The 26,928-nt window shown below is 44.4% G+C and overlaps 1 protein-coding gene across 3 annotated transcripts in view; it reads left to right on the forward strand.

The window, feature by feature from the left end:
- The first annotated feature begins 487 nt into the window (after nt 1–487).
- Nucleotides 488–26,928, forward strand: part of LOC113585757 (transcription factor COE1-A-like) — a 44,108-nt gene continuing 17,667 nt past the window's right edge. For 2 of the 3 annotated variants that reach the window (XM_035527221.1, XM_035527223.1), the window contains exons 1-6: nt 488–596; nt 4,142–4,179; nt 5,972–6,053; nt 10,813–10,954; nt 16,311–16,441; nt 20,997–21,123. In XM_035527221.1, the coding sequence (XP_035383114.1) occupies nt 6,039–6,053; nt 10,813–10,954; nt 16,311–16,441; nt 20,997–21,123 (415 nt within the window). In that variant the 5' untranslated portion in view covers nt 488–596; nt 4,142–4,179; nt 5,972–6,038. The remainder of the gene's footprint in view (nt 597–4,141; nt 4,180–5,971; nt 6,054–10,812; nt 10,955–16,310; nt 16,442–20,996; nt 21,124–26,928) is intronic. The other variant, XM_035527222.1, reaches the window with a different exon arrangement.

Below are 26,928 nucleotides of genomic sequence, written 5' to 3' on the forward strand. Positions count from 1 at the left end.
GTCTGGCCATGAATGATTTGCATATGACGAAAAATCTTTGGGCTGTGGCCTTCTCGGTATCTTCGGATGGTATAGCGATGCACTCGTCCATCATCTAGGAACAGACATACACCGAGGCTGTGCCTTTGATCTTAGAAGGAAGAGGCTTGACGCTTGTTTCCTGGTAGTGGTAGGAGATATGCTGACGTGCAGAAAACTGATGATAGGCTCTGAGTGCACTGGATCACCCGTGTTACAGAGAGGAGCTACCTCTGTTGATCGCAGCTGGGTCCTTTGATGGTTATTAGGTTTTTAACAGCTTGAAAGCACATACTTACAAGGGGCTTTTTCTGTGGCTCTGTGTTTTGTATGCTTGTATAGAAGCAAATATATATTGCTCTGTGTGTGTTTCTCTCTCTCTCTCTCTCTCTCTCTCTCTCTCTCTCTCTCTCTCTCTCTCTCTCTCCATGTGTGTGTTCCTCAGTCTTTCTCCTCTCTATCTCCTAACCCATATCTTACTCCACCTCCCTGGAGAAGACAGACAAAGGGGATGTGGGGGCGAAGGGCTGCACGTGCACGAAGGAAAACAAAAGTAGTAAATCTGCCAGCCCCCTGAGGTATAGCACCCTCCCAGGCTGGCTAACTGTTAATCAGCCTAACCTAGGGGTGTGTGTGTGTGTGTGTGTGTGTGTGTGTGTGTGTGTGTGTGTGTGTGTGTGTGTGTGTGTGTGGATGGGTGGGTGAGTGTGTGGGTGGGGGTGGGCGTGTGGTTATGTGTGCGTTAGAGGGGCTAATGATCCCCCTGCTAGCCCACCGCACCAGCCCCCATGCGACCCCCTGAGCTAGCCCCTGAAATCAATCTCTCTCTCATGAATTATTGAGTTGTTTGCCTTCAATCCACTACAATAGACACCAGGGGAGGCCTTCTCTTCTCCTCTCCACCTATATCTCCTCCTTTGCTCCAGGCCTTCTTGTCCGGCTGGTTCTCGGAGGAGATCTGTCATTCCTGAAGCGAGACATGTCCAGAGGGTCACCCTGCGTGACGCCATGGAGTGGACAGCACTTGCAGTGTTATGGATAGAGCCAGTCACAGGCTTGGGATCTATTGGCCGGTGCCGGAATTAACGGGCAGTTTTCCTACCTGCATTCCTAATGTACATGGGTTCATGAAAGCTCCATGGTATAATCCTCAAAATTTTGATTTAAACTTTTTTTAAAAATTTAAATGGTATTTAATGATACATGGTTCCATTTTAGGGTTATAGCTTAGAGAACAATTAATAATGGCATCTAGACCAAGTCAGCTACATTTTTTCTCAGAACCTCCTTGAAGTAGTCCTGCCTGCCATCATATTTGGAGCTTTTTCTTTTCTAATTTGTAGAAATAATATTGAGGCGAGTACTATTGAGTACTATTTCCATTGCCACTAGTGCATAATAAATCTCATTATTATAATGTGTATAATTCAGGTGAATGCATTTTGGGCTTGATTTCCATATCTCCAGGGTCTCTGTGTTTTGATTGACAGGTCTGTGCTGCTACACTGGGACCATCATTTACCGGTCCTGCATATGAAGCGTTGCATATGTGAAATAATCCTCCCCTGTGTTAACCTCCCTCTCTCTCTCCTCTCTCATTCCCTCTTTCTCTCTGTTTCTCTCTTACTCTCTCCGACCAACAATCTTCATGCATTACTGACAGCAGCAGTAGCTCGTATTTCCGCTCAGCTCTTTCGACCCCATTTTGACTCCATCGTTATAAATGTTGCATTACGTCTCAGAGTTGTGTTGGATTTAAACAGTTCAGCCCGCCCATGCTATGTCACCGTGTAGTGAAGCAGGAATCAAAGCATTAGCGCTGCTAGCGTGGGCCACACACCGACCTCTTCGGCCCACCGTCCAGTTGATTAGGTTGGAGAGACGAATGTTGCGGACGTGCGGCCTGCTCCTGGGTCAGCTTTAGTTTTAGTTTGTTTACCGCGAGAGTACGTGCACACACACCCGCCAACATCGGGAGCCTAGTGCGAAGGGTCTCGCCGTGTGCGCTGTGCTGCGTCTTCAGCCTGCAGTAAACTTCCCAGTGAAAGGGAGATAATACAAGACTGCTGAGAAGAGTGGGATAACGGGGAGAGAGGGAGTGAGAGAGATCAATTTGAGAAATATAAAAGAGAGTATTGAGACCCTCACTCACCCTTTCCTCTCCCTCTCACTCTCTCACTCTCTTTCTCCCTCTCCCTCTCCCTGATTCACTTGGAGGTATGCGTTAGCCCTCATAAAATATTAATGTTGGTTGTGCTCAGAGCCATAATTGCCATCTCAGCCTTTGAATAATTTATGGGTGCTGTACTTCACTCGGGCTCGTTTACTGGCACTGTGGCTTGTGCCATGCGAGATTGTGGCAAAGGACGCAATGCCCACTGTTTTGCATTTAGTAACCAAATTAGATTACCTCATAAAAATGCCTCCTGCCTGCTAACTTTCCTCGCTTTCCTTCTCGAACTGCGTCTTCCGGCCTCGGCAAATTAGGGTATGTTATCAAATGCACACTGTTAGAATTGTGTGTTTTAATTCATGTGTACCGTTCTAGGGGAGTTATTGTATCTGAACTTAGCTCTTGTCGCTGTTAGGTTCTTGTAGTTTGGTTGTAGCCAATTGTTTTATAGGATCTAATTCATGTGAGTCACATAAGAGTTAATGACATGCTGTGAGGATACTGCACTCTCTCTTGATCCGTGTGTGTGTGTGTGTGTGTGTGTGTGTGTGTGTGTGTGTGAGAAAGAGGGAAAGAGAAAGTGTTCCTGACTGTGGCTTCGATTTTTTTTTTCTTGCAGTCTGTTGACTGATGGCCAGATGTGACCTCAAGACATGGAGGTCAAAGGTCACCATGTCCTAGGCCCAAATTGGCCCCACCCTCTAAGCACCTCACTACTTTCACAAGACACCACATACCCCTCTGGCCCAGTTTGAACCGTTCAATAAAGACTGCAGTTTGGAGGGATGACTTTTGTCTATGCAATGCTGTATTTCAGTATACATTACATCTACATACTTAATCAGGACCAAAGCGTAAGCCTCTGGTATGAGTTCATTGCGAAAAAGCCATAATTAATGTCATATATGTGGTAATGTCACATCTGATTTTGTGGGAATATTCTGACAAATATATAGTGTACGTATCAATTGTGAATTCAACAGTTCCCAATTACAGTTATTATGCACAATCACAGTGCCAGGCGAAATAATCACCACATTTCACCAACTCTTGCAGCCCCGCGATACTGTTTGCCCAGTGCTTTCGTTATAATCTTCTGGGAGGAGGTAATTCTTTGGCCCACCTTATGCTAATATATGCTAATGGTGTCATAACACATTGGCAGAGAAGTGAGGAAGTCATCGCCTGAGTTGCAGGAGGAATCACTGAACATAGCGGAGGTCTCTTCACCCTTACCTCTTCACTTCTTCCTTTTCCCATCCCTCCTGTCCGTGTCGTCTGTCTGCCGTCCAGGGTCCTCAGGTTTTGACCGATAGTGTCTGGTTTCATCGGAAGGTCGGTCAGAACTGTCTGAGCTTGTACAGGAACCACCCCCCCCCCCCCAAGCTTCTGTCACTGTCATAATTGCTTGTTTTAATTGGAGCGCTCTTTGCAGGAGATGCACCGGCACTGTCCTATCAATTAAAGAAGTGCGACCGTCTGCGTGTTGGGTGTGTGTGTGTGTGTGGGTGAGGACCTGTGGAAACAATCCCTCCCTTCTCTGACTAGTCCGTCGCCAACCATAACCACTGTGTCACTGGCTCACAACGACAGCTGACGAGAGGAGAAGGAGAGAAAGGGGGAGGGATAGGAAAGGGGCTGATATGTTTGACAGCAGGAGAGCAGGGCAGAGATTAACAGGCCATTGATACTGTTGCTGTGTGTGTGTGTGTGTGTGTGTGTGTGTGTGTGTGTGTGTGTGCGTGTGTGTCAGCCTCTGCCAGTAATCCCCACACTGCTTTATTACAGTAGTCAGCCTAGACTCTGTTGTTCAGCTGTAATGTGAAATGCTATTTGGTCAGACCTAGTGAATCTGAAAATTAATCTCCATTAAAGCAATGCTGTTTGGACCACCCACCCGTCAGTCAAATACAGATATGCTAACAACCAATTGTTTTCTTTTTATGTCAGGATCCTAGCTGATGAACATGCTGGGATAAGTGGCTCAGGTACAAATCATCACGTTCAAGGACTTTTACACAAACCAGTGATTTTGAACCAGCATTTAGAAGCAGGAAACAATGCCTTTCATGTCAGGGTGCTTGACGGTCCACCATTGTGGTGTGCACTTACCAGTGACCTCACTGTGGAATAGGCTTTACCAGTGACTTCACTGCGGGTCAGAGATGACTCCACTCTGTAACGCTGTCATCTACCACAGCTTCCCATTCCTGCTGGACGTTGCCCTTTTTTGCACTGATCCAAGATCAGCTAGGATCAATGAACAGCAGTTTCAGAATAAATGTATTTAATTCAAGGTTCAACCAAATTTCACTGCTTTACTTGTCTGCATCACATTAACAAGCGAGTCATACTGTCGCCAAAATCTATCAAGTGCTGTTACAGATCTGACTAAGGGTGCGAGTATGTACTCTGATCTACACTACAGTGTGACTAAGGGAGAATGTATGTACTCTGAGTGATTTCACTGAGTGTGTAATTTGCCCTGAAGAAAACATCACGCAACGGTAACAGTTAGCGGAGACCAGGAGTAACACGGATCCAGGCCAGGACTGGACTGAAGGCTAGGACTATGAGGTCATTCCAGCCAGTGGGGAACCTCTCTAGCAGAATGGGTGTGTGCACACATGTGTGTGTATCTGCACTGACAGCTGTGAGATTGAGCATGAACATAGAGAAAAATATACTAGGAAAAGAGACTGTGGTTTTGGTCTGTCCCTGCCTTACTGGTCTTTGCTTTGGCATTTACACCCCCCACCCCCATCAAACCCCCCAACCCACACACACACACACACACACACACAACACACTGATTGTGTGTCTGCTTATGCTGCTGCCAGGCGGAGCAGCTGGTATTTTGCTGGTACAGCTTTAATGTCCATCTGTGATTGAGAGGAGTTGCATATTGGCTGGCCATGTTGTTGTTTTGCAGCTTAGAGGAGGAGTGTGTGAGGGTGAGGGTAGTGTTCCTCTCTCTCTCTCTCTGTGTGTGTGTGTGTGTGTGTGTGTGTGTGTGTGTGTGTGTGTGTGTGTGTGTGTGTGTGTAAAAAAGACAAAATATGTGCAGAGGGAGGTAGTGGGGTTGGATGTGTCTCTATGTCTCTAAGTGTGTGTTTATATGACTCTATGTGTGCATCTCTATGTTTCAGCTGGAGGACTGTCCAGCCTGCTCTGTCTATCCCTGTCTGTCTGTCTCTTTCTCTCTGTCTCTCTGTCTGAATCAGTGAGTTGTAAAAGCCCATCTTTCTCCATGCAACAGATGGCCCCACTCTGCATTTCAGCATACTCTCTATACTTGTACCGTGTGTATGTAATTGTGTGTGTGTGTGTGTGTGTGTGTTTGTGTGTATATTATGTGTGGATGTGTATGCTTGTGTTGTGCAGAAAATCTTTAGTGTCTGAAATGTTGTAGCTGAATGGTTAAGGTACTTGATGTGTAATCGGAAGGTCGCTGGTTCAAGCCCCGTCACTGTCAAGTTTCCATGGTTGGGCCCCTGAGCAAGGCCCTTAACCCTCAGTTTGTGCTCTGTCATAATTGTAAGTCACTTTGTATAAAAGTGTCAACTAAATGTTGTTGTGGTGCTCACACAGAGACACATTATACTGTAACACTGGATAAATGCTAAGAGGAAATGATCAGACAGTGAAGAGTGAGATTATGTGTGGAACAGAGCATGTCCCGGTCCCTGGTGTGATCACTGACTCGTGTGTGCAGGAGGGCAGCTGTGAACAAGTGCATTGTTTCCTCGCTCTGACCTGACCCCTCTCTTCTTCTGTCAGGTTCTTCCTGAAGTTCTTCCTAAAATGCAACCAGAACTGTCTGAAGAACGCAGGGAACCCAAGGGACATGCGTCGCTTTCAGGTAGCCATGGAGATACATGTCTGTGCTCTGTCCGTCTCTCTCTCTCTCTCCCTCTCTCCTTCACGCTCTCTCCCTTTACCAGAAAGTAAAGTTTGTGAACAGTCTTCCTGCTGGCTTCACATAGGCGGCTGCGAGTCATTAAAGTCTATGGAGAATATCATTCTGTTCGAAAAGCAAAGGCAGCTCTAGTAAGAACTAGACAAATAATATGTGAAAGTTTGATGATCGTAGCCCAAAGGTTTACTGGAATATTAACAATAATAATAGTAATATTAAAAAGCAAATATAGGAAGAACAAAACATCGGTGATGTCTAATAAACAGTTGCTGATCTGAGACAGGTTTTGAGGTGTGTATTTTTTGTATGTTTGTTTGTTTGTTTGTTTTATGAGGGAAGGATTTCGAGTAGCTGAGTTGTTTTGACACTGGCAGGTGAGACTGAGGCAGCAGACCTGCGTTTACTGCTCGTGTCTTACCCGCCGTGGTCCGCGCTACAGGCTGGCTACGGGCTCAGTGTAATCAAACTGCCATGTCACTCACATACACGAAGGGGTGTGTGTGTGTGTGTGCGTGTGTCTGTGCGTGTGTGTGTGTGTGTGTGTGTGTGTTTGTGATTTGTGGACATGGAGTAAATAAGTCATTAAGAAACATGAGCAAGAAAAACAAGACCTTGACCTGCAGCTGTTTATTAGAATGTGACCCCTCTGGTGAATATAAGAACAGCAGCATTAGTACACACTCTCACACACACACACACACACACACACACACACACACACACACACACACACACACACACACACACACACACACACACACACACACACACACAGAGTTATTCTATCCACATAAGTGTAGCAGTCTGCTAACTATGCAATGAAAGATTCACCAAGGAATTAGTACAGTTCATAGGTGGTAGTATCACGTAGGATGAGATAATTAGCATAATAACTCCTTCACTAAAGTATCCCTTTAATCTTTCCATGAAGTCCTATTCATATAGCACCTTTCACACAAATCAGATTGCAATTCCAATTGCTTTGCAAACGACCGATAAAAAAGTAAGACGTTAAAGTGGATTGAGACTTCCGCGTCCAATTTAAACAGACAACAATAAAAATTGTTATTTAAAACAATAAAAGATGAGTTATACAAGTAATAAATTTAACAAAAAAGACATTTTGAAATATTTTATAAGAATAAATTGATTATTGTAAAACAGTAGAAATAGTATATCATAAATTTGAATAAAATATATCAAATGAATTGACAGTAAAATGTTGAAAACAACAATAGAATAAAATAAATAACAATTATAATAAATAAAATAAGTGCCAATACTAAGACCATAACATTTTTAACACACTACATAAAAGCCCATATATGTACACGAGCTTTAGGTTAAAAAGTGTCAGTATTTTCAGTTTCTCTCACACCCACTTGAAGATCCGCTCATCCACATCCACTGTTCCAGCGGCTTGGTGCAAAATGTTGGAAAGCTGTATCGCCACATCGTCACATCGTCACATCACCACATCGTCACATCACCACATTGTCACATCGTCACATCTTCACACCTTCACATCTTCACATCACCACATCGTCACATGCTTTTGTTCTGGTTTGTGGAACAAACCAGAGAGAAGAATCAGAGAATGTGAGAGACCTTCCTCGTTCATAAATCCTAACCCTTTCTGAGAGGTAGTCGGGTATAAGACCATGTAGTGCCTTATGAACTAATCAAATCATTTTAAAATCAATACGAAAACTAACGGGTAACCATGGCACAGACCTTCAGTTAGGCGTATTGTGTGCCTTTTTGTCTTAGTAAGTATTTGAACTGTAGAATTCTGAATTAATTCTAGCTGAGTTATTTTTCTGTAGACCAGAAAGGACAGCATTAGAATAGTCAAGTCTGCTAAGTACAGAAATGTCCATCAATCTCTCTGTGTTCTTCAGATAATAAACTGCTGTTTTTGTTATCGAGTGATCAGTCGACTTGGCGTCATCAGGAGACATGGCCATATCAGATGTGCCTCCTGATGACCCTGCCCAGGAGAAGTGTGCCCAACCTGAAAAGTAACATTCCTAAAATTTATCCTTGAGGTACATCACAGGTAACCTCATAGTGTTTGGAGGAGTGGTCATCTGCAGATACAATTTCTTTTGCTAAGATACGAGGGAATCGAATTAAAAACAGATGCAGACAGGCCGACATGCTCGCTTAATCTATCTCAAAGTCTGATGGCTCACAGTGTCAAAAGTAAATTATTACCAGAACAGAAGTCTTGTTGCTATCAGGATTTGTTCTGATATTGTTTACTACTTTTAACATGTTAACATAACATACATAACATGGGCTGTTTCTGTGCTACGATAAGTTCTAATTGGAATATTTCTTGTTTAGTGTTTGAGTTAAAAGAAAAATCCCTTTAATGCACGTATTGAATTTTTTCCTCCAAACACCCTCCCACCCCAATGACATCACAGTCAGGGTTTGAGTTCAGTAACAACAGTGAGGGACTGAGGTGTGATGGCACAACTGTTAGCCAGAATCAGGACTGGTCTTGTTCTCGCTCTCTCTCTCTCTCTCTCTCTCTCTCTCTCTCTGTCTCTGTCTCTGTCTCTCTGTCTCTCTCTCTCTCTCGCTCTGTCTCTCTCTCTCGCTCTGTCTCTCTCTCTCGCTCTGTCTCTCTCTCTCTCTCTGTCTCTCTCTCTCTCTGTCTCTCTCTCTCTCGCTCTCTCTGTCTCTCTCTCGCTGTCTCTCTCTCTCGCTCTGTCTCTCTCTCTCTTTCTGTCTCTCTCTCTCACTCTGTCTGTCTCTCTCTCTCTCTCTCTCACTCTGTCTCTGTCTCTCTCTCTCTCTCTCGCTCTGTCTCTCTCTCTCTCTGTCTCTCTGCACTTTCATTATTTCTTTTTCTTTCTCTTCATTACTGAATTCAGTTGCACACTTCCTCTCTTTCTCTTTTGTCACACTACCATGTTTATCTTCCTATTTCTTCCTGTATCTAAAGTCTCTCTCCCTAATTTATTTATAAAGTAATTTGGTTTTGTTATATAATTATTTACATTTGTTTTTTCTAACGTAAAACGCGTAGTTCATTAAGATGCAGTGTTTTTGGACTTCCATAATAAATACAACAATGATCACCTTTCATTGTTCTTACATTCAATTTAGTAAGAAAACATTTAAGGGAAATTTGCCCAAAACCCTGCAGTGGGCAGAAGTGAGGTTTACTGTGTTGAACAGGTTATCCACATACAACAGTTTTCAAAATTCTGTTTTCCATGCACTGCATATGAATTGACATATTAGCTTTTGAAAAATTTTGGACTCTTGCTTTTGGCTGTCAACATGGTGTGGAACTCACACTCCACTGTTTGGCACAAAAAAGTTTCTGTGTCCAATTAGCACCCAGCCTCGGTCATTTCTCCCAGACTACATGTCGAAACAGTGTCAGAAAGTGAGTCTTTACTGATGTATGCCGCATGGATTACACTGTTAGGGTGCTGACGCGCTGCTTTGTCTGTAGTCATCTCCTGCGTTTGTCTGGCTAGTTAGCATGGGCCTCTGTGGTCAGGTGAATGGTTATTTGGGGAGAGGGGGAGTTGGCATATATGCCATGTGTCGTTAAAGTGGAGCCCCATCACACATGCACACACACAGAGTACACCCCCATTTTTCTGACAACAAAAAAGTCTACAAAGAGCTGAGGGAAAGACTGAACCTTTGAATGTAAGAGAAAGAACGAGATAGAAGTCTAGAGACTGAGAGTGTTTGAGAGAGTGGGAGACAGAGAAGGAGACAGACGGACAGTGAGACAGCAGAAGCGTGAGCATCAATCCCTCGGAGACTTCCTCCTCTTTAACAAGTCCTTTCTTTTTTAAGAGGCAGAATTCGTCTCAGAGATCAGCTGAAGTTAAAATGAGCGGCTTTTTTCAGGTTCAGGGGAGGGCGGTTTAAGCCGGGTCTGCTAGCGCCACTCACACCGGCGGGCCAGAAAGCCGTCAGCACGCTGCCATTGTCTCAGCGCACTCAAGTGCTGCCTGCCTTTTAATTGAATTAATCTGTGCCAGGCTCTATCAGCAATCAATCGTGCAGAGCAGGGGATTGTGGGGTGGGCGGACGGTGCGGGAGGAGAGGCTGAAGGACTTCGATAAAAGATGGGAGTGTGTGCGTGCGCGTGTGTTTGCACATTCATGTATGGATGGTTGTGTGTATGTATGTTAATTTGCACAAAGAATAGAGGGGGATTAGAGACCTGGAGTGGTGCAGTCAGTGCACAGCTTATAAAGGAACCGGTTCCGCTTGGGTGTCCGCTATGTTGTCTTCCAGTGATGGGAATTTAAGACGAGACAATGCTGGCATTCAGCGGACATTCAGTAGCATTCATGTAGCAGGAAATGGCTACAGTATCAACACAGTTCTATTATCGTTTCCACTTGTAGATGGCTCGTATTGGTTAGATTCCGCAAATTATGATTTCAGGGGGGGGGGGGCGTTTGCATTTTATTTCACTGCAAAATGATCTGTGATATAAGAAGTGCACAAGTGCTTCAGTGAAATTCATAATAACTTGATGTAATTTTCTACTATTAATCAAGCACTTAAAACTAAAGTTAAATCTAAACACCAAACTAATGTTAAATCTAAACATAGTTTAATCACATATAAACTATAAACCTCGGAGGTCACACGTTTATGCAACAGAAGGGAATTTTTTTTTAAAATAATGACCTTTAACCCCATGGCCTTTCAGGTGGTGGTGTCCACCACGGTGAGCGTGGAAGGGCACGTCCTCTCTGTGTCGGACAACATGTTTGTGCACAACAACTCCAAACATGGGCGGAGAGCGCGGCGGCTCGACCCTTCGGAGGGAACGCCATCTTACCTGGAACATGGTAAGCTTCAGCCAGGTTACCTCAGCAGTTTACCTCTGACTTTGTGTAGTTATTTATCACCAAAATATGCTGCTCTATTATATTTTCTGTGGGATTAATGGAAAGAGATGGGATCATAAGAGTAAAGGTGGAGGCAGTTTTTACTGCTAAAAATTGTAAGCGGTAAAAGAAGTCTTTAGCTCAACTTCGCGAATATATTTTAAATCTAACTGTAAAATTCCTGTCTCTATTCATAGTGCATTCATAGCTTATTCATGGGCAAATATATATATATATATATTTTAAAATTATTTTTGTCCTCGCATGTTCTCACCAAGAGTCCTTCATGACATTTTGCTTAAATGCATTAACTGGGTCACTTTTGGGGAAAAAAGGCAGTTCAGCTGTGTGTGGGAGGATAATAAAGAGAGAGAGAGAGAGAGAGAGAGAGAGAGAGAGAGAGAAAGAAAAAATAGAAGGGAGAGAGAGTGAGAAAGAGGGAGAGAGGAATAGAGAAAAAGAGAGAGAGACAGAGAGAGACAAAGAGAAACACATACCCACACAAACTTAGAATCATAACTTACGTTATGTGTGTATACACGTGTGGGTTTATGTATGTATGCGTGGGTGGGTGTGTGTGTGTGTGTGTGTGTGTGCGTGGTGGGGGGACCAAATAGTTTATGTGTTAGCACCCCAAGTCCCTAACGCCATCCCCTGTTTGGAGGTTTGACCCCATAAGTCCCGAGCAGACAGAGTAAGGCTGAACCTCCAATTAATTAAAACATTAACCTGTGTCCTCCCTCAGTCCACATGCTTCATTCCTTTGTTTTAACTTTATATTCCAACTGGCAGATTCTAGTAAAACTCTCTCAAGTGATGAAGCACACTGTACGGAAACAGTGCTATCACAGTTTTCTTTCACATCCCCTGGTTTCAACTAGGTCTTGTAGCCTCTAAAAAGCCACGGCACTTTTTCTCCATCGCCTCAGTGACAGATACATCCTGTGGCTGAATTAAAGTAAATCAAAATAAATAAATAAATAAATTCCTATTCGAATGCCTATTCTTTCCCACTGGAAGATAAAGAGAAAGCGTGAACGTTTTATTAAATGCATGCTTTGACACAACCATGCTTTAACGCATGTGTGCTTTAAAGCACATATGGCTGTCCGTGGACACCGCCGTCCACATCCTCTAACCTTGAAAATCTGCTGACAAAAAATTTGGGAAATGTGCGCCTCTTACCTACCCACTGCGTATTCATCGCTCAGGATTCTGGGTGAGTGACGCAACACCTCCGTAAGGAATGGTGACGCCACTCCTGAAGGTGCTTGTTTGCGCTTCATTGACTCATGGAAAGAAAACTTTTTCTTTTGCTCTCGGTGTCATGGAAGAAACAGAGAACACCAAGCGAGTGGTTTTCCTCGCCACATCGCCTGCCTCCGATTGGCTCGCGCGCTCTTGCGGCACTGGAGACGTTTGATGGGGCTGAAGGTGTTTTCCTCTGAAAAAAGGCCTTCGCTTCCTTGTTCAAGAGGCCGAGGTCGTCTGCCGGAAGACCAGGCCCAAGGCTCTTTGCGGGCGGGTGTGACACATTGCTGTGCGGGGCATTCACCGTGACCAGTTACTGCTTTAGCTCGTCCAGGATCAGGCTGTGGGCAAGGGCCGCATGCGGGGTCTGTTGCCACAGAACTGACATATGACGTGCAGATCTGCAGGTCTGTTGTCAAGGCATGGGCCAGGCTTTGAGAGGCCTGCTGGAGACGTGCAGGACTAGCTGCACTCTGGGTGGACGGATGGAAGTGAAAACACTGCCGTCTATCCAGAAACTGTTCTGGGATCTGCTTTTGGATTACCAAAACATTTAATATAATTTGCTTGTGAAAGCATGATTTTTAAGAGTGTGCAAGCCTTTCTTAATTTATCAGTCTAATCTGGACCTAAAAATCTCTGCACCTGTGATATTCCAGTCTAGGAAATAGCTTTTTAGTGGAGGCCCAGAGGAGCTGATCCCAGGTCAGTTTTGAGGAGTGGTTGGGGATGAGGGAGCGTGAGCAGTGCAAACAGTTCCTGGGGGGCGGAGGGGGGGGCGATAGCTTCTGAGAACAAAAGAGAGTGTTAATGGCCCACTAGCTGTCTCTTCAAGAGTGGAAGGGTTTGGGAGGCTGGACGACAGTCCAACAATAAGCTCCTGGGTCATTGTTGGACAAGGACCACTTGAACTTAAGCGTGGCCCTCCGAGACACACGCCTCCAAAGACACACGCACATACACAGGCACACACACGTCAGTGGAGAGAGAGAGAGAGAGAGAGAGACAAACGAGACGTCTGTAGTGGAGGAGTTAGATGAAAGGGAGGGGGGACTGGCTTGGTTGAAGGCATTCCAGACAGAAGAGTGTTTCACTGTCCCATATCTAGCACCACACTCAAGCTCCAGGGACTCGAGAAAGAGCTGCAATCTGTTCGTTGTGTGTGTGGGTGTGTGTGCGTGTGCATGTGAGTGTGGGTGTGGGTGAGTCTATGTGAGAGGTTGTTGGTTTATGCATGTATATATATATATATATATATATATATGTATATGTGTGTGTGTGTGTGTGTGTGTGTGTGTGTGTGTACGTATTATACATAAGGTATCATTAATATAATTAATATATCATTTTCAATTTTTTACATTTATGATGGAGCAGCAATAATTCAATTATTAAAATTGCTTTTATTTTAAGGGTAATGAAAAACAATGAACTGTTATAATATATTGACAAGCATAAAAATGATTGTCATATGTACAAGGGCATATTATATTAAGAGCAAATTACAGACATTTTGCATTCAGTTTTTTTGTTTGTTTGTTTACTGTACATAATGGAAGCTACATTTGTATTTTCCCTTTTGTATTTTCTTTTCTCGTTTAGCTAAAAACGTTTTACATTTTTTTACATGTATATTTTTGTTTGTGTGTAGGTGTCCTTTGTCCATCTAAGCATGTTTGCATGTGCTTTCTTTTTGTTCTGCCTCTTTGTTACATGTTTGTATGTTATGTTTGTATGTTATATGTTCTGTGTATATTTTTGTATATTACCATGTCAGTATGTTTAATTACACAATGGTCTTCATTGCCATGTTCACTTTCTACAAGCAAGTGTGCCTGTGGGTTTTTATGGCTTGTGCATGTGTTGTTTGAACTCTGCGTATGTGTCTGTGTGTGTATGTGTGTGTGTGTGTGTGTGTGTGTGTGTGTGTGCGCGCATGCGTGTGTGTGTGTGTGTGTGTGTGTCACTGGGAGCAGCATGATGAGCAGATGGTGCAGAGAGAGCCACAGAAAGTTTAATCCTATCAGATGGATTCCTGCTTTTCCATCTGCTTAATCCAGCTCAGCCTGAGCTAGTGTCCACTTAGGCCAAGATTACAGCCAGAGATTGCACCTCGTCTCCCATACTTCCACTCACCACCTCCCCAAACTGCATTAGGCTATGGGGAAAAGGGGGCGTGGCCAGATGCTGCCATGGGTATCCCAACGTCTGACGTGTAAATGAAGCAGATTAGTGTGTGTTCACAGAGAAGAAACGCAGCCATTGGTGAGATTCGTTCAACAGGAAGTATATCCAAAGACCCCAGACTCCGCCTGAGTCGTCTGTGCTAGCATGAGCGGATGTGAAGCCCAGCTTCCTCTGCAGTTTAGAACCTTCCCATGGTACCTACGCTCTCCCAAGATGCTAAGAATTGTCACGTTTATTCTCTGCCCACAACTTCTTAACCCACCCCAAGGGTCGGCCGCAAATTTGCGCCATGCTCAGAGGGAGCCACCTCCTTTGGAGGGGCCTGTGCAGAGGGAGCCACACCCTGGGGAGGGGCTGTCACGCCCGAGGGCCACATACGTTGTTTTGTCTTCTTTAATAGCTGCTGTCCTGCTGTTTGTAGTTCTGTGAAGCTCTCCAGGTGCCGGACGTATTTTCCGGTTGCTTCCAAGGTTGAGAATGCTCTGCACTCGCTTCAAGTTGCACCAACGAAACCCCCCCTCCCTTCCTTCCCCGTCTTTCCACGTAGCTCATTATGTCGATCCGCGCTGTTCAGGAGCTAAGCGGAGGTAAACTGAAGCAGGCTAAATTGCTTCCTCCACCCCCTGCTAGTGCAGGACACTCGCGCTCGGAGGGGAGCTGACAGCTCTAATAAGTGGGCTGACCTTTCTCCGCACGAATCCTGTACCACCCCCACCCTACCCCACCCTGCACCGACTCTTCTGCCGTGTACACGCAACAAAGGGGCCCGGGCAAACAGGCTGGCGGACATCGGCGAGCCCCCGCCACAGAACCACTTGTCGCGGACAGCATGAAGCCTGATGTCACCGGCCGAGAGCAGACCCCAGTGAACGAGCAGTTTTAGCTACGTGCCGCAAGTGTGTGTCTTACCAGAATGAAAATTATGGCTGCAAGTATGTGTTTTACGAGCATGATAATTATAGCTCAGATGTCAAATTTCAATTACCGATTGAAAACAGGGTTTTTCGACCTTGGACTTTTTGGGACATGAATGGCCCAAAAGGCTTAGCAAATAAGGGGACATAAAACACAAATCTTAATCATAAACTAGGAATGTTTCTAGTCCAGTAATGCCTTATACAGTGTTATGGCAGGATGGTTTTTACTGAGTTTCCTTTTGTTAGCCTCTCTGCTTCACCATAGTAGTGCATCCATTCATCTCTGATTGGTGCGTTGAAGTCGATCGGCCTGTAATGAGATGCCGTTGTTGTCGCTGGGCGGGTTTAGGTAGAAGTCCCATTTGCTGTGTCAGAGGGTCATTCTTGCTGTAAGCGATCCTCTGTGTCTTTGTAAGCCTAACGTGTCCTGCCAGGCATGGGACTCCTAGTTAAATCCAGCTGTGTGAGTTTTCTCAGTACTGCTTGTGTGTTTTCGGTTTCCTGCGCCGGCTCCGAAACGGGAGACGCAGAGGTGTCGAGTCATGCGACCTCCCTGGTGCTCCCACCCCTGCCCCCCTGCCCCGCTTGCTAAACCTCATGAAACAAACCACATTAGAACCTCACCTCTAACCCAGAGGCCTCACGGGAACTGAAGGTTAACCCTCCACCCCCCCAACATACACACCGGATCCCCAGGAAACAGAAGTGTTCCTTTTTTGCGCGGTTAAAAGCAATGGATTCCTTCATAGATCTGACAGACAAAATTGCAAGCCAGTTCTTTTCTTTTCATTCTTACATTCCTACATGTGGTATAAAACAAAAAAAAAAAGGTCTTTTGAATATGCTTTGGCTGACCAAAAGAGAATATTAAAGAATGTTTCTGTCTCTCTATATATTTCTCTCTCTCTTTCTCTCTGTCTCTCTGTCTCTCATCAACCTGGTCCGCCTCTATTGGAATGCAGCAGCACCTTGTATCAAAGCCATCAGCCCCAGCGAGGGCTGGACAACAGGCGGTGCCACCGTCATCATCATCGGAGACAACTTCTTCGACGGACTGCAGGTCATCTTCGGCACCATGCTGGTGTGGAGCGAGGTGAGTGGGGAGAACTCTCTGAGAACTTTATGAGCCCTCTTTGAGCCTGCTCGCACAAAAGTGACGTCTTTAATTCGGCTCAGGCAGTGAACAGGGCAGAGATCACACCAGATACTGACCGAGATCACACTAGCCACAGAACGAGATCACGCTGGCTACAGACTGAGATCACACTAGCTAGAGACCGAGATCACACTAGCTACAGACTAAGATCACTCTAGCTCCAGACTGAGATCACAATAGCTAGAGACCGAGATCACACTAGCTACAGACTAAGATCACTCTAGCTCCAGACTGAGATCACAATAGCTAGAGACCAAGCTCACTCTAGCTAGAGACCAGGATCACACTAGCTACAGACCGAGATCACACTAGCTACAGACCGAGATCACACTAGCTAGAGACCAAGATCACTCTAGCTCCAGACTGAGATCACAATAGCTAGAGACCAAGCTCACTCTAGCTAGAGACCAGGATCACACTAGCTACAGACCGAGATCACACTAGCTACAGACTGAGATCACACTAGCTTCAGATCACAACAGTCCTTTACGGGATCTCCTGCTTCACTGTTGCCGTGTTAGCTGCTTTGGAAGTGATGCTAAGCCCTACATTTTTTCAAAGTTCAAAGTTTATTTGTCACGTATATAGTCATACGTGGTATAACTGGCAGTGAAATGCTTTTTTGCAACTGCTCTGTCCGACCCGAGGAGAGATACAGGGAAATGGATGCAGTTTGATGAATAAATAAATATGTTATGATGGATGAAGAGGGAATGTATAATATGCATATATACAATGTACAATTTCCAGTTTTAACAATTTACTATTTACAGTTTTTACAGTTTGTATGATGTAATTGTGGACATCATACACAGAGTAATCCCCACAGTACATCAGTTGCCCTGATTCAGGGCCCGAATAGCCTGCGGGAAGAAGCTTCTCTTCAGTCTCTCTGTATTGGTCTTCGGGGAGCAAAAACACTTCCCTGACCTCAACAGAGAGGAGAGCCTATCGTTGGGCTGTTGGGATTTGCAACCTTAGATTGTTGGATTCTATGAACTCATCTGCATTTTGGCAAAAAATGCTTTTAATAATTTGGTTTGATCTCTATCTGAGTTTGTAACACTGGAGTTATTCCAATTTAACTTCTACTCCAACCCAGACTAGCAGAGATCTTGGGAGATGCGAGTCAGACTCCAATTCAGCTTGGCAGTATTGTACTTACTTGGTTTCCTGCAAAGTGACATGGGAAGGGCCCGTTCTTGTAATTTTGTTGACCGTTCATGTATGTGCTGTAGGAACATCCACAGCTCTTAGATGTGTTACTTATAGAAATGAGAACAGGGATAATAGAAGGTCTAATCTCTGTCATGCACAGCACAAAAAAGCTCTCTTTTGCACAGTATACATGCACACGCATTCCACTTAGACACAACTTAAAGGGAAAGTACACAAATTACTGAATGCTTTGTTTTATGTTATGGTCACTGACAGAAATAGTACGTTGGACAATGACCTCTGGAGAAGAGGCTAAATGGAGTCAGGTGTTTCTGTCCACGCAGGTGGGGTTTTGGCCTGTCCTGCCATATTAAAATCCACAGTTTTTGGTACCTGTTCTTCTGGCCCGGTCAGAGCACATTTCACAAGACCACAAAAGGACGTTTGTAGATTCTCACAGGACTGGAAGCAGATTACAGGGGAATTCCTGCATGGGCTTTCATCTGTCCACTGTGTAGAAGTGTTTTTCGTAAGAACATACAACAGCATTAAAGTCACCGAATGAATGTGCCACTTAGGAAACCCCTGCAGTGAACAGATGAGACCAAGGCTGAACATTAACGCACACTACTAAACTCTGAAGAAAGAAAACACTGCATGCCAGCAAAAAAACCTCATCTCCAGTGAAGCACTTGGCATTATAGAGTTAGGTTAGTTAGTTAGTTAGTTCTTGGTGTTTCAGAGTGGACCTGCGTGGCTTGTATGGTTTGCAGTCACGGATGAATTCCGAGCCACGGCAGAAGATTCTGCGACAGAACATCTAAACTTTGATCTAAAACTCAAGGGGTTGGGTTGACACGGCCATGAGCCAAAACACGGGACTAAATCAACATAGACTCGAATGGGAGAAATTCCTTGGAACTTAACATGGCCAAGTTAGAGTGCTGTACCCAATCAAATTGAAATACTGTCGTGTGATTGGAAGTAGGCTAGTCAAACCAAGACTTCCAAAAATATACATGAACTAAAATGTGTATATGGAGGAATGGGCCAGATTTACCTCCTAACCGCTAGGCATGGCTTATCCATTTTTAGTTGAGCCATTATTACAGAAATCCAGGTAATTCCGAAGGGATCACAAACTTTTTCTTTCTAGCCGCTAGCCTGACTACCAGTTACAAAATGTCAGGATATTATGATGGACTCACACGAATTCCTTTTTATCATTGCATTAATGAGCCTAAATCGTTGAAATCTTAGCCCATGTCATTTAAAGTCCTAATACAGCACAAAGACAGATGTTTAGTTCTAAGCAGTACAGGTACTAACATTTTAAGTAATACTGTACTGCCAGATAGTGTGTTAAATAAAAGCCATTGCATGCCATTAAAGAGTATTTTAAAATGGCACTTCCTTCATCTGTTCCCCTCTGCTGTCAGGTTGGGGCATTTTGCCTCTAATGAAGTGCACAAGATGCTGGTATTATGCAGGTGATAAATTCATCTGGCATGAGCCATTAAATATTGTAATGCTATTAAAGGTGCCTTTTATTTGACTTGACAAGTCTTTATGTGGGGAAGTGTGCTTCATATGATACACTGGCTAACGGCTCCACAACAGACCCTTTAAAGGCTGCTGATGGCAGCCAGTGTTGTGAGAAAGTGCGGAGACGTAGATATGCAAATATGCACACACACACACACACACACACACACACACACACACACACACACACACACACACACACAACACAACACACACAAAACACACAACACACACAGGGCAAGTAGGCTGATCAAATGTAACTCCTCCATGGGGTTGCAAAGCAGTTCTTTACAGCAATTGTCTCAGATACAAACTCTGCACTATTTATTCATCCAGAACCTTTGATACACTCAAGGAGGTGCACAATTAAAAGACTGAGGAACGATCACACATGCTAATGTGTAGGATGTCTGCACAGTGAGGCACATTGTGTGTTTGTGTGTGTGTGTGTGTGTGTGTGTGTGTGTGTGTGTGTGGTGTGTGTGTGTGTGTGCCTGTGCATATGCTAGTTATGACAGCATACATCTGGGACACATTTAATGTGCTGAGTTGCCTCCTCCCCCTCTAGCTGTTCCTGTGGACGTTTTAACCTTTTGACCTTTCGCCCCTAACCCCGTAGCCCCCAAACGAGGGGGCCCACCCAGGGCCTCCTGCTCCCCCTCAGCCGCTACACCCATCAGCTATGGATCTGATTACCACAGATATAGCAGAGAGAGAAAGTGAGTGACAGAGAAAGAGAGAGAGAGGGCAAGGGAGAGAATTCCGCATATGGTTGTTTAATCTCTTGTCGTTTTTTTCTTTCTCTCTTTCAGCTACTTTCACTCAACACAAATCCTAAGAAGCTGAATATTGCTGACTGATGTTGAAAAGACATTGTTTAATATTAATAACATTAATAGTATTTCCTAATAATATTAACAGATTCATTTCCATATTGAATTTATGGATTTGTAATGTTTTTTCCTTCTGAAGCTTTGTAATGGCTGTAAGATTCATTAAACAGTAATGGAAATGGGAAAGAGCCTGGATTAGCATCCCAGAGCGCCTCGCTAGTCTTCACTTTCCCCATCTTTTATTTCGGTTCATTTTTTTTAAGCTTGCACATAGACTCCCGGTTGAAGGTCGGATTTAGGGGACTGGAAGAGGCACGAGTGCTGTGTTCAGTGATCAGTGATTGTGAACAGGGCTAAAAGCAGCCTACAGTTTAGGATCTGGGACTGCAAGTGGAAGCATGTTTCTAATTAGTGTTTCTCTGGGGATCCTGTGAGGCAGAGCCCCTGTGTGCCTCTATAGCAGACCCACCCGCTGTCAAACCCCTGATACTGATCAACCAGATGCGTGCGCACACGCGCTCACACACACACACACACACACAAGATGTATTCTGGATTTTGGGTGTACCAGCAGCCTTGGATCTAGGCCAGCATTAGCATTGCTTGTCCATCCTGTCTGAAGTACACTGGTAATTGCTGGAATCATGCTACACACAGACAAACCAGCCCACTGGACTAATAGTGAAGCGCTTACCACGCAATAAACAATTGCCTCTAAGCTTTGTTTATGCGTGCAAGTTATGCACAATTAAAATGAAAATATCCCCAAAGCAGACATTGCAGTTATTAAATGAATTAAAAGCTCCTTTGATAAAATCAAAATGAATGAAGCAAGAATGCCAACAGGTAGAACGAGGACTGTTTTTTTAAAAATGTATCTTCCTAACTCTCTTCTTCTCTCTCGCTCTCTCTCTCACTCCCCCTCCCTCCCTCCCTCCCTCTCTCTCTGTGAGCAGCTCATCACACCTCACGCCATCCGGGTGCAGACGCCTCCTCGCCACATTCCCGGGGTTGTGGAGGTCACGCTGTCCTACAAGTCCAAGCAGTTCTGCAAAGGCACGCCAGGCAGGTTCATCTACACCGGTAAGATCACATACCCCCTCCGCTCAACTGACCAAACATAACCGAGAACGTTGGGGCTTGGGGGCAGACGGATGAAGACGGAGAACGGTGAAGCTTCCAAGGTCTGTGAGCATAAACTTGCTTGCCTTGGCATGAGGGCTGCCCTCTTCCTGTCGTGGAAGGCACTGATGTGGGACACATCACTCTCCCGAGACTCTACTTCCTGTGTACGGATAAGCTCTTGGCTGATCTTGAATGCTGCCTTGAGACCAGAGCTGCATTTGACAGTTTGCTGTGCTGGTCCAGGATCAGTATCAGTATCTTTATCCAAGGACAAGAGTAACTAATGACAGTGGACATGTGTAGGCCCTCATACCCAGACTGACCTCAGACCAGTCCCAAATTAGGGCAAGAGAGGAAATGAGGCGAATAGGTCTGTATGTGTTTATGTTATTAGTACTCTTTATGGCTTCCCATTGAAGTCATCTGTGATAAATCATCTGCATTGTGTTTATATTATGTCTTTAATATAGCAATGAAAAGGACATGCACCCACCCACACACACCAACTCAGACACACACACCTCCTCAGACACACACAAATTCAGACATGCACACCTCCTCACACACAAACCTGCTCAGACACACAGAAATTCAGACACACACACCTCCTCAGACACACACAAATTCAGACACTCACACTTCCATAGACACACAAATTCAGACACACACACCTCCTCAGGCACACGCAAATTCAGACACAAACACCTCCTCAGACACACACAAATTCAGACACAAACACCTCCTCAGACACACGCAAATTCAGACACAAACACCTCCTCAGACACACACAAATTCAGACACAAACACCTCCTCAGACACACACAAATTCAGACACACACACCTCCTCAGACATGCACACCTCCTCTCACACACACACACACACACACAAACACACAAACGTAGAGTTCAACAGGGGGGTATTGTTTCCTTAATTACTGTAGATTGGGAGATAGTAACGACCAGTGCTTGTAAAAACTGTTACAACTCAGCAAGAAAAACAGTGTGCTTTTTACCGGCTTCCATCTTGAAGCCATTTGATGGGTAAAAAAGGGGAAGAAACAAAGAACCTTTCCAGACAGCCAAACACACACAGATGCAAAAACACACAAACAAACGCCCGAGTGCCTCGCTCCTTCAGCCCGTATGTTAGACCATGTCTCACACCCAGTTCCTGCAGTTCACTGAGGGCATTCTTAAGGAGGAGACCAAATCCCAGAGCAATCTGAGCAGGCTCTTAATGAGCTGAACTGTGCATTTCCCTCTGTGACTCTCTCTCTCTAGCTCTCTCACTCTCTCTTTCTGTCTCTCTCGCGCTCTCACACACACACACACACACACACACACACACACACACACACACACACACACACACAAGTCTATAATAAGTAGATCTTTGTTTACTGAGAAATATACATGACGTGGTCTTGTTATTTCTATCTCGTATACAGGGAAAGAGAGAGATAGAGAGGGATAGAGAGAGGAGAGAGAGAAAGTAAGAGAGAGAGAGAGAGAGAGAGACAGAGTCCTTGTGTCCTTCCACCTCCAGTGTTTATTCACTCTACATGAGACAGTCTTGCATTCGCCTTAAAACCTAAACCCACCCACTAATGCCCAAATCCACAAGGTCAAAGGTCAACCCCTGAGCGCTCATTAGCCAATTTTATCATTTTGGGGTTTGTCTGCAGATGTTAATTTACTAGGGTGGACCTCAGACACCCACGAGAGCACGTTTAAAACCAGAAAAAGCTTTAATTTTGACCTAATGATTTCACTTTTAGATTTTTTTCCTTTATCGTGGTAAAATCAGGAATATAGAGGAGGGTTAAGACAGGTGCATAGAAACACACACACACACAGCTCTCTGCGTGTGCTTGCAAATGCAATTTTCATGGTCATAGATTAGCAGGGAATGAAAAATAGATACAATGGATATGTTTCTTTTTGCCCCCCCCCACTTTATTTTATTTTTTTTTAGAGTCTTATCTTAGGTACAACCCTTTTCGGAATGCTCCATTAATTTGTACTGACGTATCCCTTTCACTGCCTAATCAATCTAAGCTACTGCAATTCAGGGCTCTTAATGAAGCCCAAACTCCTTAACTTCCTCCTCCTCTGTGATCTCGGTCCCTTTTTCAGTTAAAACTGCAGTGCTGCCACTGGCAAGGGAGAGTGGCATCTGGCCCCTGGCATAGCCGGTACCCAGCGGACAGCTGGCAGGGCTAATCAGCCTCTGTTAGCGGAACGCGCTATCTGCGAATAGATTGCGCTCACAGCTCCTCAGGCCTAATTAAATCAATACAGGCAGAGGCACGGACGCCTGCTGCCAGGCCCCAGCTATGCGCTAATCAATGGCTACCTGGAAACTGCCAGTGCCCCGTCAAGAACTGTACCCTGCAAAATCAGTCAAGCAGGGAAAAGAATTTGAGTGGAATTATGGAAGATGGTGTTATGGGAGATCAAGCAGGTGAGGCAGTGAGTTTTATTGTTTGATTGGTGGGTAGGAGGCCAGTTTTTTATGAGTAAAAAATATTTAATAAATTAAATAATAGTTTTATATTTAGGCCTACATAATTTAATTGCATGTGGTCAATGGAGAAATCTTAAAAATCTGGGAAAATCTTAGACTCTCTAACTGCTTCTTTCTATCTTTTCTTTTATCTATTTTTTCTTTCTTTCTCTCTCTGTCTCTCTCGCTCCCTCTCTCTCAGTCTGTGACTCTGGTCCTGCCTTAGTTGCAAAGTGTACACTGTACCTAATACATCTCCTGTAATTGACAGTGGAGGTGTGCTGTCACCGGCGAAACTAAATGTCAGTGCTGGGGGGGTTTATAAAGAGGAAGTGTGAAGAAGCGATCAATAGAGCAGAGTACCTACCAAGACAAGGCCCAGGCAAGCCTCAGCCGCAGCCAGCGCCAGAAAAGTGTGCTATCATGTGATATAATGAGGAAATATGACTTTCACGCAAAGACGACTCACCAGAAATGTTTTATTTCTTAGCAGGTCGTACATGGCCACGTTTTGCTTCAGCTCCTCTTCCTCCCTCAGGTCCTGTTGGCAGTACTCAGCAGAAGTTGATCGTCTAATCTGTATACACTACATCTGTTTACAACTTTTTTTTACGGTTTTGCAGAGGTTTTGCAAGTTAATCTCAGTGGGGACACACACACACACACTCTCACTCTCACTCAGACAAGGCTCCACTGGGCATGTGGGCATGATACTGGGCATAATACCAAGCACTCAGGTGTCATGAAGAGTATATGCGTGTGTGTGTGTGTGTGTGTGTGTGTGTGTGTGTGTGTGTGTGTGTGTGTGTGTGTGTGTGTGTGTGCGTGTTTGTGCACACCAGTCAAGGATAGAAAAGCTATTAGCAGACGACTAATCTAAAATGTAGCATCATGTTCAGCCTGGACCACCATAACAATGCCAAGCAACCTCCCCTGTCCCACCACATGAGTCTCAGCTGACGAGCCCCCGCACCAGAAGCAGAGCACATTCTTGCTATATTAGAAAGAGACCAGGGGAGGCAAGATATAAGAATAGGACTGTTCTCTATTGATCTTAAAGTGGAATGGCTTGGGAAAAAAAATAACTCATCTATAATAAGGAGGGAAGAATGAAGCAATAATTCAGAGGTATTGAGCGCCACGCCGGCATGGGGATCGATCCCGAGCCCTCGCCTTGACATCGCACCTGGAAGGGGAGACGGTGGACGACCGGAGCCTGCCGGAAAAGCACGAAGGAGGGGGAATTGGTGCTCTCCACTTTTCCTTACTTTATTATATATGTACACACACACATACACACACACCTACACGTGTGTGTTCACTGTGTGACATTGTGAAGAATGGCCTTCTGCACTAAATTACATGGGTCTAATCTGACCACTTACAGTGGAAACGCACTGGACAGTGCAGCAGAGGTGCTGTAGTTCTAGTTCAGCCCACAGGACAGTTGTTGCATAGTGGAGGTGCTGTAGTTCTAGTTCAGCCCACAGGACAATTGTAGTGTAGTGGAGGTGCTGTAGTTATAGTTCAGCACTTTTCAAATCAACACTGAAACCCTCCTTGGCTCTTTTGGTTTGAGTTAGCGGAACATACCATTAGGGTGCACGCTACGCTCTAATACGATGGATGTGCATCCATAGTTGTGTTGGAGGTAATTAGGTTGATGACCGTATGTGCACTCGGTGGGCTGGGCCTCTTCCCCATCGTTTTCCTGTTCCCGCTCTTCCTCCTCCTCCTCTTCCTCCTCCTCCTCCTCCTCCCCTCTCCTCCTCCCGTCGGGGTCATTATTGTGAAATATGATGAGGACTGCATCTGCCCTCATGAAATTTCAATGAGCATTGATCTGTGTGATTGCAAGAGATCTCTCACAATGTGGTCAGAGAGAGAGAGAGAGAGAGAGAGAGAGAGAGAGAGAGAGAGAGAGAGAGAGACCGAACACACAGCAGCCTATTTGCTCATTAATTTATGGCTGAAGTAATTCCAGTCATATCAATTTGACATTTTCCTAGACACCGACCGATAGTGTCTTGCTGGTAATTTAAGTAATTTTATTCCACTGCAACTATCCGTTATTGCCTTGTTCCTTTTGTGAAACCTTAAGAAACCTGTAAGGTCTGTGTATCTACTGTAGCTAATGTCATTTTTATACATTTCTTAAACATTTCTCTTCCAGTTTCTACTGCTGAAATCAGCTGTGAATTTCCTCTCCTAGCAATTAATGCTGTAGTTATTGTGAGAAAGGTCGACTAGAAGCTAAGTGTAAGGTGTTGCCTTTTTCCAGTACTGGTTTTTCAGTGCTTTAGAGGTTGGCTGTGTTCAGAGAGACTCGTGGTTTTGAGGTAGACAAACCCTGCTGAGGTCAGCTTCATTCCATTTCAGACAGTTACATGGATACATCTCAGTTCATGAGGTTTGCAGAAATACCTGCTTAGAAATGTATGAATAAATCAGCATTGAATTTAATCATCAATTAGGCAAAGATTTGAAGCTGCTGCCTCAAAAACACCATTATGATGTTTTAATGGTCACCAAAGGAAATATAGTGTGCATTTGGATAATCTGAGAGAAATACTGTAGTATTCAAATACTAGATCGTATTTAAACACTAATGTGTGTCCCTGGCTAACTATTTCCCGCTGTAATGTAACATTTAGCACTGCTAAGTTAGCATGTAGCGAAAACGGTTGCTACATCTCCAGGCTGGCCTCAGATTCTATTTTGGAGCATTTAAGCACTGAAGCTCAAGGGGGAACTAAAAACCAACATCCCTGAGCAAATCCAAGCCATGTGGTGGTATGCACAGAACAATAAAATGGAGCAGGGCTAAGTTATAAATACACTGTGGTTAGCACTTGTTTCACATGTAGCAAATATTGTATCCAGCTACGGTGCAAATTTAGGCCAACAACAGACCCACTTCCCCATTTAAGACACAGGCGTTTTTATAGAAAGTATATATTTAAAGAGTTGATTGGTGTTTGTGCCATTCAGTTTCAGATTATCATTTCCAAGGGATTAATACATGACCTTCATTTTAAGATTCTTTAGAAACCCACTTATACTGACACTGTAAAATAACTGTGTCAAGGCGTATATGTTAACTGTCGCATGGTTGATGTCTTGGATCAGGTTTAAGCCACATTACATAATTGATTTATTGATTATTTAAGATCATACAGTCGGCTCTGTAATTGTTCTGAAGCCTGTTTTCTTCTGCACATCTGTGGAAGGTTTTGGAAGGCATCTGAAGTTCAAAA

Source organism: Electrophorus electricus, chromosome 6 (genome assembly GCF_013358815.1).
Source record: "Electrophorus electricus isolate fEleEle1 chromosome 6, fEleEle1.pri, whole genome shotgun sequence".
NCBI lineage: Eukaryota > Metazoa > Chordata > Actinopteri > Gymnotiformes > Gymnotidae > Electrophorus > Electrophorus electricus.